The sequence below is a fragment of the Amphiprion ocellaris genome, chromosome 21 (genome assembly GCF_022539595.1).
Source record: "Amphiprion ocellaris isolate individual 3 ecotype Okinawa chromosome 21, ASM2253959v1, whole genome shotgun sequence".
In the NCBI taxonomy this organism is placed as follows: domain Eukaryota; kingdom Metazoa; phylum Chordata; class Actinopteri; family Pomacentridae; genus Amphiprion; species Amphiprion ocellaris.
The window spans coordinates 23,219,804-23,234,530 of NC_072786.1; the positions used below are offsets into that span (position 1 = coordinate 23,219,804).

At 40.8% G+C, this 14,727-nt stretch overlaps 1 protein-coding gene across 2 annotated transcripts in view; it reads left to right on the top strand.

The window, feature by feature from the left end:
• Window positions 1-14,727, top strand: part of zgc:162331 (uncharacterized protein LOC793007 homolog) — a 38,722-nt gene that overhangs the window by 9,785 nt on the left and 14,210 nt on the right. Inside the window, exons 1-2 of one of the 2 annotated variants that reach the window (XM_035955152.2) lie at window positions 7,155-7,550; window positions 7,647-8,120. In XM_035955152.2, coding sequence (XP_035811045.2) covers window positions 7,871-8,120 — 250 coding nt within the window. In that variant the 5' untranslated portion in view covers window positions 7,155-7,550; window positions 7,647-7,870. Of the gene's footprint in view, window positions 1-7,154; window positions 7,551-7,646; window positions 8,121-14,727 lie in introns of those variants that run through there. The other variant, XM_023285390.3, reaches the window with a different exon arrangement.

The following is a 14,727-nucleotide window of genomic DNA, read 5'->3' on the forward strand; positions in this document are numbered from 1 at the left end:
CTGCTTCATTTAAAATTTAAGTGAGAAATTTATTCAGGATCTTCCAACAGCTGGCTCCTAATCTCACTGTGTTGTTTTTTAAAATTTATTATTTAAAAAATTGACTGCAGTTCCAAGAAACTACTTGTTAGCTGAATTTGCGGCCCCTACATTTCCTAACTTTATGTTGTAATACGTCTGGCAGAACACGCAGACAAACACCTACTACACTTACAACTACAATAAGTGAGTTTGGCTCCTTGTAGGCCAAAGAAAAACTGCAAAAAATGACATAGTAGCTGACAAAAGCCATGTTTCCACCACAGGAACTCTCCCCAGGGACGACATACAGTGCCGTGAAAAAGTATTTGCCCCCTTCTCAGATTTTTCAATTCAATTCAAATTCAAATACAAAAAAATTTATTAGTCCCCAAGAGGCAATTAAAAAGGGCATACAAGCAGCTTTAAAAGGACAGCCAAGCAAGACACGCAATTACACACAAAAAGACAAAACAACATTAAAAAGAACATTGTAATTTTAAAGTGCTTTTTTGTTCCTCGCATATGGGACAGTACAGTGCTGTTAACAGTAAAGTGCTCTTAGGTCGGTCAGCATTCAAGAACATAATACTCACATGGATCATGCTGCATGAAACTGAGACAGAAACATATGTTCTTCAAGCTACTCTCCACCACCAGTCAGCCTCACGAATACTGACCCGGAACAGGAAACGCAAGACCAGTGGTTCAAATTCTTTTTTTTTTTTCATATTTTCCCCCACTTTAATGTTTAAGATCACCAAACAAATGTAAATATCAGACGAAGATAACCAAAGTAAACAAAAAATGTATTTTTTAAATGATGACTTTATTTATTAAGGGAAAAATAACTATTCAAAGCTACCTGACCCTGTGTGAAAAAGTAAGGTTCTATTAAATGATATAAGAGCTGAGTGAAATGACATAACTGAAAAAGACCTCAAACAATTTAAAAAAGGTAGAAAATATGAAATATGGCCTTTATGTTGCTGCTCCATGCAGACCTGATGGCTGTATGTAACTTTTCTTAGTCTCTTCAGTTGAGCAGAATCTATAGGAAAAAAGATTTAACTCTAACTTTGCTGGGTTTTCAAAACCAATGCAGACTAAATCCTGAAGAATTTCTGTACAAAAATAATCAAAGTGTCATTGAAATAAACAGATTCTGAGCTTTCGAGGAGCTGAAAGAATCCTGTTCCAAACTCAGCCAATCAGACCTGCCTTCAGCTCACCGTGGCCTCGTTATCTCGACCTTCTCACAAGAACTTCCCCAGATCTCCATCATTTAAGCTGCTGCCACATATAACTTGAACCCTGGTGAGGAGCACTGCGTTGTCCTTTGCTAACCTCTAATTACAGGAAAGCCCCTCTGTCTTGTGTGACCTGCACTGCTTCCAACATAAATCTGACTACTGGCTCTATGCTGCAGGGCTCACAGACATACAAACTCACTCTCATTGTTAATGAGTACAGACACACTAACACTCCACGTTTGCATGTTTTGTATAAGTGTGTACATGTGCATGGGCATAGTAAATGTAGGGGGACACACACACACACACACACACACACACACACACACACGCAGCAACAAGAGAACAGAACGCAAACGTGCACATGCCGCATGTGTGTGCTGTGTTTTTGTATTACATAACAGCATTTAATGTGCTCTAAGATGTCGCATTAGGGATTAGGCTGATAGTGACAGAGCTGCAGATTGTCAGCGCTCCGTGAATCTGCACACACACAGACTAATGTTAAATATTCCTCACACTAACCATACCGTACACGCAAGCAGCTTTATTATTCATCAGAACGTAAGGAGTGTGTGTTGCCTCTCTGTCTGTCTGATAAGCTGAGAGCACTGTCTGACTTTGTTGTGCAGCGATGTTGCCTGTTTTTCTAGACATCATAGCTTAAAATCACTTGAACTCTCTGTGAACTGCAGGATACAAAATTAGGCATTAATTGTTCTCCAGGCAATTAGAGCTTTTTTATAAAGGAAGGAGGAGTGCTTAGTTCTTTTTGCAGCATCGTCAAACTGTGAAAGCGACTGTTGATGTTCTGGCTCTGTAGCAAAAGCAGCTGTGTAGTTGCAGCTGGAACACTTCACATTATGAGATGTTTTCTGATTAATCTTTGAGTCGGCTGAACTTAAATTAGTGCAGATGTTAATGTAGACTTGGAATGGAGAGAAAAAATATGACAAAGACCACTGGACATCTCTTGAAACTGACCTAATAATAGACTTATCAAATTTTAAAATGGAGCATAGCAACTGCTGCATAGCAAATACTGTGATTAAACATATGCTGTCGATAGGACAAAGTACATTTGTTGAACATCCCATAATGCTCAGCTGTGTCCTCATTAAATGCATCACCATCATAACAATAAGGAACGCCTTCAAGAGCATTGTGGCTTTTACATGATAAATACATGTGTGCTGTCAAACTCAGGAATGTCAATTAGCAAATACATGAACATGAAAAAATGAAAAGAAAAACATGGAATATTCCTAGTAGGATGAAATCATTATGCCTCACCCTGTTTTATGTGAATGTTTAAAAGCAAATTAATACTTAGAAAATGCTCTCATATTTGCGCGATGAATCTGAATTTCCCACCTGCAGCTGGTTAGCTTAGCTTAGCATAAGACTGAGAAAAGGGGCTTGTGTGGCTCTAGGTACACAACCGTTGAAAAGTTTGGGGTCACCCAAACATTTTCACACTTTTATTCATGTGCTAACATAATTGCACAAGAGTTTTCTAATCATCAATGAGCTTTTCAACACCATTAGCTAACACAATGTAGCATTAGAACACAGGAGTGATGGTTGCTGGGAATGTTCCTCTGTACCCCTATGGAGATATTCCATTAAAAATCAGCTGTTTCCAGCTAGAATAGTCATTTACCACATTAACAATGTCTAGACTGGATTTATCATTCATTTAATGTTATCTTCATTGAAAAAAATGACTTTTCTTTCAAAAGTCAGGACATTTCTAAGTGACTCCAATCTTTTGAACAGTAGTGCACATATGTAGTAGCTAACCCTAACCACACCATATTGTTTTTGTGCAGATATTAATAGTGACAGGTGCTGAATATACTCTGTATAAAAGCTAACTTTGTTGTTCTATGCCAAGCAGCTGCTGGCTGTAGCTTTTTACTGAAAAAAAATGATTTTGATCTTTTTATGTAACACTCAGCAAGACAGTGTGCCATCCAAAAAGTCTAAATTTGAAAGTAAGTAAAGGATTTTTCCAAATCAAAAAACATCTATTATATTCCAGCCAAACTAGTTCACAAAATCCTGATTAAGCCTGTCAGTGCCAGGTAAATCTCTTATAGCACAGCAGAGCTTTAAATCTGGTTTGTGGGGCAGCATTCCTGCCCTGGAGCAAAGGGCAAAGGTTGGGATGTTTTATATCACTCACTAGGGATTCAAATGACAGAGCTGGATAAGGAAGCAGCCATAGCACTGCTACAACCCTTCCTGCAGATCAGCTACTAGGAACAGAAGTCACGATTGTGTTTGTTATAATTCTCACTACCAGAGGTTCTACACTGCAGGTTTAAAGCTGTAATGTTTATTTAATAACCAGGAACATACTAGTTGTAATACAGTGCATCATAGAGGGAGTCGATCATTTCTGGGAGTCCATAAATTTGTTTCAGTTGTGGCCATTACTGGAGATATGTGATGGGAATCTGCAAACTTAAAACTCAAAAGTTCGTCGTAGCTACCTAACTGTGTCTGTGTTCAGCCTATTCTCGTGACCCTCACAACCTAGAAAACAACCAGAACTTTGTTGTTAGCATTTACATGGCCGTATGAAAATCATGATCTTTTTGTACACTTAACCAAGTAGTTGTGTAGTATAAACAAAAGCAAACAATGACTGAAAACAACTAATAACAAATAGAAATTAATAAAAATAAAGAGAGGCATCTCACAACATAACAGCTTTTATTGTGAAACTAGTATGTTTTGCACTTTATAGCTCTTTTTGCTGTGATTGGGGCTGAGCAGGTATTGTACCATGGATCAGTTAGAGGATTTTCATGCCTCAAAACCCAGAACAATGTAAAAAAAAAAACCTCTCAGAAGCTCTGTACAGAAGGACGAGGCTGCAGTATTGGCTCAGTGTGTTCGTGCTACGAGGGTCTTCTTTAAGTCGACCCATAAATATTCATTAGTGCAGCTTTAAAGTAAATGTTTACGTTTGCATGATCCAGTTCTTTCTCTCCAACTATCACGTCACAGTTCATCTTCATGGTGGGTGGGTTTGGCATGAAGCTGAGTTTTAAACACTGCTAACTCATCCCTGTGTTGTTTTGCTTCATATTTCTAAGTTCCCTCCTGCATTAAGAGCATTTCCTTGCATCAGTTAAACCCTGACACGTGAAAACCACCTTTTTCTGTTCCAGCCTTATTTTCAGATTTACACCGACAGGATGGGTGGATCTTTACCATGAAAGCCTAGTTCGGCTATAATGTGATGGCTTAAAATAAAATCTTGGATCAGTCCTTTGAAGCCTTCTCTGTGTCCACTTTGGCAAAGCTGTGGCTGTAAATAATGTAGTTTGCAGAAGCAGAGCCCACCGCGTCCCCATTTACTGGCCAAACCTTTGATAGATGGCAATTTTCTCAGGCTAAAAGCAGCGGATCTCTCTTCATCTGTCTTTCTTTTCCAATCTCTTGCTGTCTCTCTCTCTCGCTGATTGTTTTCCTCTCATGTCATCGCTCACTCTGCCTCCACCTCTCTTTAATCGCTCTCCGACGCTTTTCCTTTCTCTCTCCATCTCGCTCTCCTATTTTTGGTCCCAGATGCATCAATTATTCACATCTTTGCATGGACTTTGTGACTGGAGAGCTATCAGGGTCATCGCCTTACACCTGAGCATCCACCTGTGACACACACATTCCCATGTGAGGATTCATGCACACACATCTACAACTGAAACAGATACAGATCGTGGATCCTGCAGCGCATGATCTCAGTGATGCAAGAGAAGGTAGGCAGGTACTGGAGTCACGTTTTCCAACACATGGATGCAGTGAAAAAGACAAGATATTCAAAAGGAGCGATTAATTTCCACTGAATCATCAGCAGTCCCAGAAATACTCAGGTTTTACTCAGACTCCCTGTCACCAAAAACACATGACGTGACTTTGCAACCTTGCAAGTCCTTGCCACAGCTTTGTGTTCACTGTCAGCTCCTGTGGAAATGTCAGCACCCACAAAATTGCACTGAAATGGTGACAGAGCATTTGTATGACCTCACTATTGTGCCAGACAATGGTAGAATCACTCTGCGTCCATCTCATCTCAAACCATCCGGACTGGGTTTAGGTCAGGTGACTGTGGAGTCCAGGTCATAGACAATACAATAGATTTAATTAATTGTCATTCATTTCTACCACCCCTGGAAAGGAGTGGAATCAACCTCTCAACTCGCTTTAGGTGCTGCAGGACACATGGGTGCAAGAATTGGGAGGCTTCACTCTGCAGAGTTCTGCTGAGATGTTTACTCTGTATGTTTGGGGAAGTATATTTCGAGCAAAAGGCGGCTTACCATAGCATCCAAGAGATCCTGCCAGCAACTTCCACCCTGTTTGGAAACACAGCGTCCGCTTTAAGCTGAATTTATATTTGTACGTCACACTTAATGGCATTATGAGACAGAGTTAAACAACAGTTGGCTAAACAATGAGCTGAAACTCACTTTAAATCTCTATAAAGCTGAGTGGCTCTGTGTCACTATCAGAGAGCCCTTTAGTTGTTATACTGGTTTCAGCTGCTTTGATTAAACAATCAAAAGATAAAGGAAACGCTGACTTTTGTCATGGTCAGGGTTAAAGATTGCAGTTAAGGTTTGAGTGTGAGACTTTCACATTACATTCAGCAGACTTCACCCAATGCTGATTAAGCAGGTGAGCAGGTAAACATGTCTGTATTTTTGCAGTATACCAGGGTTTTTAATCTGCTTTCTGTGGTTACATTCACTGATAAAAATGGATTTTACATTACCAGGCGATTGGTTTCTCAGAGCTGAAAAGGGCAGCAGCTGTAGCAACGGAGACATAGGACAGTGGTTCCCAACCTGTTTGGCTTGGAGCCGCCCCTATAAGCTGCACACCAGCGGCTTTGGCACTCTTTGCTTTTGGGTTATAATAAAGTTCTTGCACAAAAAATAGCATCATCTTATGGAATTGTGCATAAATAGCGCACCACCTTAGCCACATGTCATGTCTGTGCTTTAAGCTTTTCACGTGTCACTTTACAGCATTAAAAATAACACTGGAGGTCAGGGGGAAGAGGTCATCTGTCACCACTTCATGGCATGCAATGACATGGTAAAAGCAAAAAACTGGATTCTGATAATGTGTGATGTGATGTGACTTGGCAGGTTATTTACACGTCTTTCCATGATACCAGGCTGTAGATTACCTAAAGGCTTGTTTGCATGGGAGGACAGTGTTTCAGTAAAGAGAAGAAAATCTGCATTAAATACATTGCATTTCTTACGTTTTCAGTTGTCTGTGAGATATACATCCATCCAATATCTACACACTGCTCAATCCTCATTATGGTCACAGTGGCTGGAGTCCATCCCAGCTGATTAGGGTGAAGACAGGGGACAGCTGGACAGGTTGCCAGTCCAGGCAGGGCTACACATAGAGACAATCACACTCACATTCACACCTACAGACAATTTAGAATTACCAATTAAGCTCAGCATGTTTTTGGACTTTGCGAGGAAGTTGTTCTGAGGGAGAACATGCAAACTCCATGCAGAAAGATCTCAGGAAGGCTGGGACTCGAACCGGGGATCTTCTAGCTGCAAGGTGAAAGTGCTAACCACCAAGCCACTGTGCAGCCCTGTGAGATATAAAATCAAAAAAAAATGCTACTGAAAATGTCTGCTGGCTAAACATGCTGTTGGTATTAACCTCGTTGTCAGACATCCTACAGTGTATTTGTCCATGAGTTAATTTGCTGTTTGTTTATTGTGCTGATCTCTGTGTTACTCTGCCTGCACTGAAATACGTCGCAATTTTGGTTGCAGGAGTTGCAGGAGCTTACGTCTTATGACTTTTCAACCAAAAATGGGTTGAAAAGTCATGGGATGTCAGCTGTACCCTTGCTGAGGGCTCAGTTTGGGGAAGCTTTTAAACATCTCTTAACTTAGTGGTTCAGAGATTACACCTCCAGCTTGTGCACATATTTATCAATCTCAATTGTTGGTCCTGTAAGTTCCAGTCTTTATACTCTGCAAGAGAGAGAAGCAGCGTGAGAGGGGCAGCAACCAGGAATATCAGGACTTAAGACTGCATGAGTTACAGCTCAGCACAGCTCAGCGAATGAGTTACTGTTATGCAAGAGCTCAGTCAGCCCAGCTGGAGATCAGAAAGAGAGAGAGAGAGAGGGAGCAGCAGAGCGAGCGGGCGAGCGAGCAGGGAGAACAGGAGTGAGCGAGCCGAGGGACGGAGAGGAGGAGGCTGGACGCAAAACAACAGCAAGTGAGCAGAGAGCAGGCAGATTACAGCTGAATCCAGCATATATGCACACATAAACACACACAAACTCACTGTTTCACTGCTCCTCTCTCCATGCAGCACGGCAGCATCATGAGTGGAAACACAGAGGGGGTTTCAGTCTCTCCTCCAACCAAGTGAGGAGAGAAGAAGAGTTTGGACAAGAAGAAAAGAGAAGAAGGGGAAGAGGAAAAGCGGAAGAGAGCAGCAAACTTTCCCCTATAGGATCTTTCCTCCTCTTTTCGAGCCCGACCATGAGGCTGTGAACTCCTTTCCTCCTCCTCTCACAGCTCCTCTTCATCACCATGTCTCTGAAAGTGGGACCCAGCGGTGAGCGCGTCAGCACCCACCTCTGGATGCTGCTGTGCCTGATGCTGTGTGCTCCGGTCCTGGTCAGAGGCTCCACGCTGAGCACCGCCGTCACGCCGGAGAACTGGACCAGCACCCTGATCCAGCTGCAGCCGGACCTGCAGACTGAAGCCCAGACGCTGGCAGAAACACAGACGGAAGCACAGACGGAGATGGTGACTCAGACCATCACCAACAACTATACAGGTGAGTCTATCTGCCAGTTACTCTTTGGTTTCTTCCTTTTCACTGCATAAACATTTTTGTGCAAGAAGTTTTAAGCTGCATGACTGAAGTGCCAAAGTTCAATCTACATTCACTGAAACCTTTTGTGCTTTTGTGCAAGTTTTATTGAAGTTTCTCCCTCTTTTTACATGTAGAAACTGGTTGGAAGGTGTTCATTTGTCTGAATAGAGCATGAAATCTCACATAGTGTTATAGTAAAGCCACGCAAAAAAAGAAAGCTGATGTTCAAATTGACATTAAAGTGATCTGGTGTCACTTTATTTTTTGTTTTGTTTTTGCTGTTGTGTTTTTTAGAATCTGGTGATCGATAGATGTACAAATGTTAGTCACAGGTCACACTTGAGTTGACAAAAAATGGATCAGTTGTTGCTATTTGGCTTTTCATGGTATTAAAATCACACCAACTAAGCGTAATTACAGAAACTGCACAAGTAAAACACAGCATGTAATTTAAAGTTCTCAAATCTGTATCAGCAGTGCAATGTGTTTCCTCATGGGTTGGCATGTCTTCTTACCTGAACCTTCATCTAACCTTGTCCCACAACACTAAACCTAACAATGAGAAGCACTCCTGTGGGAAACAACGCTTCTATGACATCTTTGTTTGACCAATGTTGCTTTTTGTCTTTGAAACTCACTGAAGTGCCTTGAAATTCAGTGTTTCTACATTGAAAGCTGTTTGGCAATTTTTTGCTTGAGCACCCGTCCAGGAGGAGACGCTCTGAAAGCCTCCGCTTTGTTTGTTTAAATTAAAAGCCACAAAAAGTATTTGTAAGATGAGAAAAGTTGTGTTGACTTTGTGCCATCGAAACTCATCCGGGCAGCGAGTTTTATTTGAGCAAGCAAACATCTGTATCAGTGTAGCTGCTGGGGAGTTTGTGCCTGTGAATCGTTTGGAGTGTTTGTGCATGTGAGTCTACTTACTCATCCAGTTTTTGCTATGGATTGATAGTAAATCTTTGTGAAGCTTGCAATTCGGTGCATGTTTGTCAGTGAATGTGCACAAACCTTTTGGCTGGTTCTTACTTCTTGAAGTCTGAGACTCAGCGTTGAAGCTAGGTTTGAGTTAAGGTTAGATTAAGCTTGGTTTGGGTGAGGCACAGTATCATGCCAAGGGTCTGCAGTAGAAGAACTGCAGCCGGAGTGTTTGGACATGTGTGCATGTGTCTTGTGATTGTCTGCTACAGAGGTGTGAGGGCTTGTGTGTGTGTGTGAGAGGTGGCAGGTGATGCAGTTAAAGACACTTCGCTATGTGCATGGAGCTGCTCAGCCTGAAGAGAAAGCTGCAGCGTCGCTCGCATGACTTCACCTCCACTGGAGCATGAGCTGCCTTTCTCTTCTCCTCCCTGTCCATATGTCTGTTTATGTTCTCCTATCCCTATCTGTGCTTTTCTGCTAATTGTGCATCCTCACTCCATCACTTTCATTCTCCCTCCAGCTCCTTGTTTTTTTCTCCTTCCCTCAGTTCCTTCCATTCTCGTTCCTTCTTTTATTTCTTCCTCCTGTCTCTCTCTCTCTTTTTCGTTTTCCACCATTTATTCTTATATCCCTCGCCCGCTCCTTCTCACTCGCAGTGCTCATATCCTCACGTGTACGCATAAATAGCCTACGGCAGACGACAAAATGCAAACCTCACGTGCCTAATACACGCACAATTCATGCGTTTACACATTAGAAATGGACGCACTCGGCCCAAACGACCAATCTTCTTAAAGGTTTAGAGAATAAACAACACAGTTGCTCATTTCATAACGGCAGCCCTGTGTCTGACCAAGCAGGAATAAGTACTTTATACTTTAATAACACACACACACACACACACACACACACACACACACACACACACACACACACGGACACACACACAGGTGATCAGCTGGCTTGCCACATCATACCACATGCATGAATTACACCAGAGCAGAGCTTTTCTGTGAGAGAGCTTCCAAAAATTCAAAATCCGGGAGGTGTGATTAATATCTACCCTTCAGCAGCAAAATGTGTGTGTGTGTGTGTGTGTGTGTGTGTGTGTGTGTGTGTGTGTGCGTGCGTGTGTGTGTGTGTGTGTGTGTGTGACAGCATAAACTGCTTACTCCATTAGCATTAACAGATAAAAGCCGCACTACAGATTTTATTTACTATAGTCCACCATATTTTTCGCCATCTGACTCGTCCTTTTAGGAGTGAAATATAGCAGAAATACTGTGTTATTGCTTAGGCATTTTATTTATTTCAGTTTTAGCTGCTTGAATATAAAAGCTACCTGAGTTGTTATTTATTGGACAAAAAAAAAAAAAAAACAAATCTTGCAAGGCTTGGACTCAGAACTCAGCCAGATCAAAGGCACTGAAGAGAGGTAAATTTAGAAGGAAGAGTGTGTGGTATAACTGTGCTTCCCAACCATTTTTATTTCAGGCCCCACGGGCTTGTCAGATGAACAGAAGTGCCTCTTCATGATTACCAGCCCTTAGCTTTAGCCATTTCAGTTTGTTCATTGCACCATTAGGTCTTAATCTTTAGTTACTTTTACTGTATGTCCATTCAGCATGACTATTTAAACACTATATTTATTACTTTAGGGCCACTATTTCAGTCTTTTAGCCATTATTTTTGAACTATTTTAAACATTTATCCATAACCGCATGTACTTTTAGTTTACTATTTTATCTGTTACATCTACACTACTGTTCAAAAGTTTGGATTCACCTAGTTAAATTCATGTTTTTCATGAAAACTCACACTTTTATCCATGTGCTAACATAACTGCACAAAGGTTTTCTAATCATCAATTAGCCTTTCAACACCATTAGTTAACACAATGTAGCATTAGAACACAGGAGTGATGGTTGCTGGAAATGTTCCTCTGTACCTCTATGGAGATATTCCATTAAAAATCAGCTGTTTCCAGCTAGAATAGTCATTTACCACATTAACAATGTCTACACTGGATTTCTGATTCATTTAATGTTATCTTCATTTAAACAAACTGCTTTTCTTTGAAAAATAAGGACATTTCTAAGTGACCCCAAACTTTTGAACGGTTGTGTATCTATTTTAACCAGATATCTGTCACTATTAGCTTACAGTTTTACCCATTTTCTGTCACTTTTACTAAACTATTTGAAGCAGTTATCCATTACTTCACAGTAACTGTTTTCACTACTCATCCATTACAATTAGCTAGCCATTTTAACCATTTCTCTTTCACTTTTCGTTAAATCTTTCAGCCATTTAGTTATTACTAATATATCAATTACTTTTACCAAACTATTTCATTTAGTTATATTTCACCTTTAGAAAACTATTCAAAGTTTATCCATGACTTTTAGCTATTTCAGCTGAATTATTTTTAGCTAACTCACTTGCTAAAGTGCAACACTTAGTGTGCAGGTGTTACACCAGACTCAATCTGTGTGTGTGTTCTTAACCAATTAGTGTTTTTTCTAAATTAGTCTAGCTACTCTACACTGTTTTACATACCTTCAGGCAGCTGAAAAGAACCCACTGAGGTACAAGTACCTGTGGCTGGAAATCACTGTGTGAAAGCAACAGGTGATTTTCCAGCATAAGTGCATTTTAATGTACCTTTCAAAGACTACATCTATTGCTGCCACAACCAAGTCTTGTGGGTCTTCTTTGTGTTATAGCCGTTTACAAAGCTTGTTCAATGATCACTTTATAGCCAGGTCAGAGGTCAGCTGGAGCAGGAAGAGACTCTGTGTCTGCAAATACAGTCTGAAAGTCACCTCCATCCGTCCATCACCTGAGTCCACAGTGTTCAGATCGATAAACTGGTGAAGCAGATGTGTGATGTTTAGCACATAGATCTTTGCAGGGCTGGATCACACCAGAGCTTTCAGACTTCATCAATACAAGCTGCGATTCATTATGCAGCTCGTCCAGGAATCCTCGCCGCCGACTATTCCTGGAAGCAAACTGATCAGAGCTCTGCTATCGATTAAATTGTCCTCAGGTGCTTCTCTTTTAACATCTAACAGGCATTTGTACCCTGTCAGGCTTAAATACGTAGTTCTCTCCTGTTTTGTCTCGGTTCTGTTGCATGAGAAATATCCTGTGAATTTCCATTGGTTTTATTTGTTTTTGTAGTATTCATTTAGTATTTTTGACCTTTTACTTTGTTCCTCATCTGACATACTAAAACCTCCTTTGACCTCAGATCAGTACAGCCCAAATAGTTTCTGTCATTTTTATTTCTCACAGTGGTTTATTAATCCTGCCAAGTTGGTTGGTGTTAAGGCAAAGTTTGGAAGTCTGAGAATCCCTGGTTAATAGTAGACTGAGTTGGTGATTGGGTGAGAAGCTGCAGCGCTGTAGTTGGTGACTGATTCACTTCGTGCTACAAAGCTGGTGGACTCCTGATGAGCAGCAGTTATTTCAGCTTTAGAAAAGTCCTAAGCCTCAATGTTAACACGGTAACACAACCTATTAACCTCTACAGAGTATGTGAGAGTTAATGATAGTGTTAATCCCAAACCAAGGCCTATATCAGTTACCTAGCAGGCAGTCTGCCTCTTTAATCTGTTCGAGCAGGAGTTTACAGCGAATCCTTACTGTCTGTCCAAACATACTTACTTTACAGACTTTAGCTTTCCATGACATTCAGTGTCTGTTGAGTTATATTGTTACCATAAGGAACCACTGGAGAATAAATCTAATGCGAAGGTGTGCAACAACATGCAAGTCCTCCAGGTTTCCAACCAAGTTCCTCTCAGATAAGTATTCTAAAATAAGCAAACTTCTGGAGCAAAAACAAAATGCACTGTTCAATTTTAGATACTGCATCAACTTAATGATGACAATAAGCTGCTTATTCTTCTCTTTAGACAAGATCGTCAGCCAAAAGCCCAAAACGCAAATGTTAAACTTTACAATGCCTTTAATCTGATTAACATACAGGCAAAGCCAATTACCTTTGTCTATTCCAGACTATTTTTAGGGAAACAAATCCTGTTAACGACATGCTAACACACAGGAATACAAGATACGCTCACCAGAGTTCAGAGTATTTTGAAGCCAATTACTTCTGTCCATTTGAGGTGGGGTTTTTTCAAGTGTGCAACAGACTTAAGTCAGAAATCTCTGTTCATGCATCTATCTGACAAACGCATAACGCATTATTTGATCCTGATCTAATATATAGAAGAACAAAATTAGTATCCTGCAATACAAAGGACGAAATATTCTCAAAGTTTTTTGGGGGAAAAAGTACAATGTTGCTGCATTTAAGTTCAAATCCAGACTTTAAGGATTGCAGTCTGGATTTCTGCAGGCATGATTGACAAGAAGAATTTCTTTGTAGACAAGTACTGTACATGCCAGCAGACACACACGCACTAGCATGCAGATCCAGGGGTATTTCTGTCAGCGACACACACTATCGTCACTCCGGAGCCCTGCAGGCTTGGCGAGCTTCAGACAAAGACTTCCCTCTGTCTACTGCCTGTCAATCCAATATGGCTGTTGGCAGTGACTCAACTTCATTATTACCTTCCCACAGCTTAAAACTAGCTGAACAAAGTCACTGAGAGTCTGAAATGAGCCTCCTCTCTGCTCTGATGGGTGAAGAAGAAGAAGGGGAACAACTGAAGGGCAGAAGGCGTGACAGAGAAGAGACTGCAAAGACGAAAACACATCTTAAAAGTCATGTAAACGGTTTACTAGCACGATGTGTCAAACTGCAAGCTAAGCATTTTACCAGGAGTTAAAATAGAAATTCAGCTTAAAAACTGGAAATTGGTATCCAAAGATAATGAATTCTAACTGATTCACACTCCATTTACTGCACAGCTCAAACTAAATACATCATATATAATGTGATAAATACTGAACTTTAAATGTGCTATATATGGGACTCAGAACCACTTGATGTTGCTACAGCACTAGCGTCTCAGGCCAAAACAAACCGGTGTATCGGCCACAGCTTCCCCTCCCTTCATTTTCATTGACAACCAGATAAAAGAACGAGAAAGTTTGTGTACACGAGCATCCACAAATAAAAATTCTAGTCACAATCCATGCTTGCATGCAAAAATACATTGAATGGCCATAACATTATCTGCGTTCCACCTACAGAATGGACTCATATGTGGACACAGACGTATACAGAGTGGAATGGAACAAAACAGCAGATGAGACTCTCACACTGAGTGGACATGAGATGAGTACACATAAATTAGGTAAATAACTAGGGCTGGGACTTTAAGGCATTAATTACGATGAATTTCCGGAAAAATAACCCGTTAAAAAATAACTAATTTAATCGCACCTTTCTCAGTTCTCTAGTTTCTGCCACACCGGTAACACTGATGAACACTCCAGCCCAGCAGGTGGTGGTAATGAACATAAAGTCTGTTTTCCAGCCATGAAGAAGCAGCACAGGACACACTGAGTGATAGATGAGACTGCATTGAGCTTGTTTTGTGGAAAGTTTTCTTTTAACAATCTTCCTAATGGCAGCTTGGATTAAAGCGTTTGTGTGCAAATTGTGCAGCAAAGAGTTTTCTGATCACTGCAGCATTTAAATCCGACGGCATCACCTCAATGTAAAACT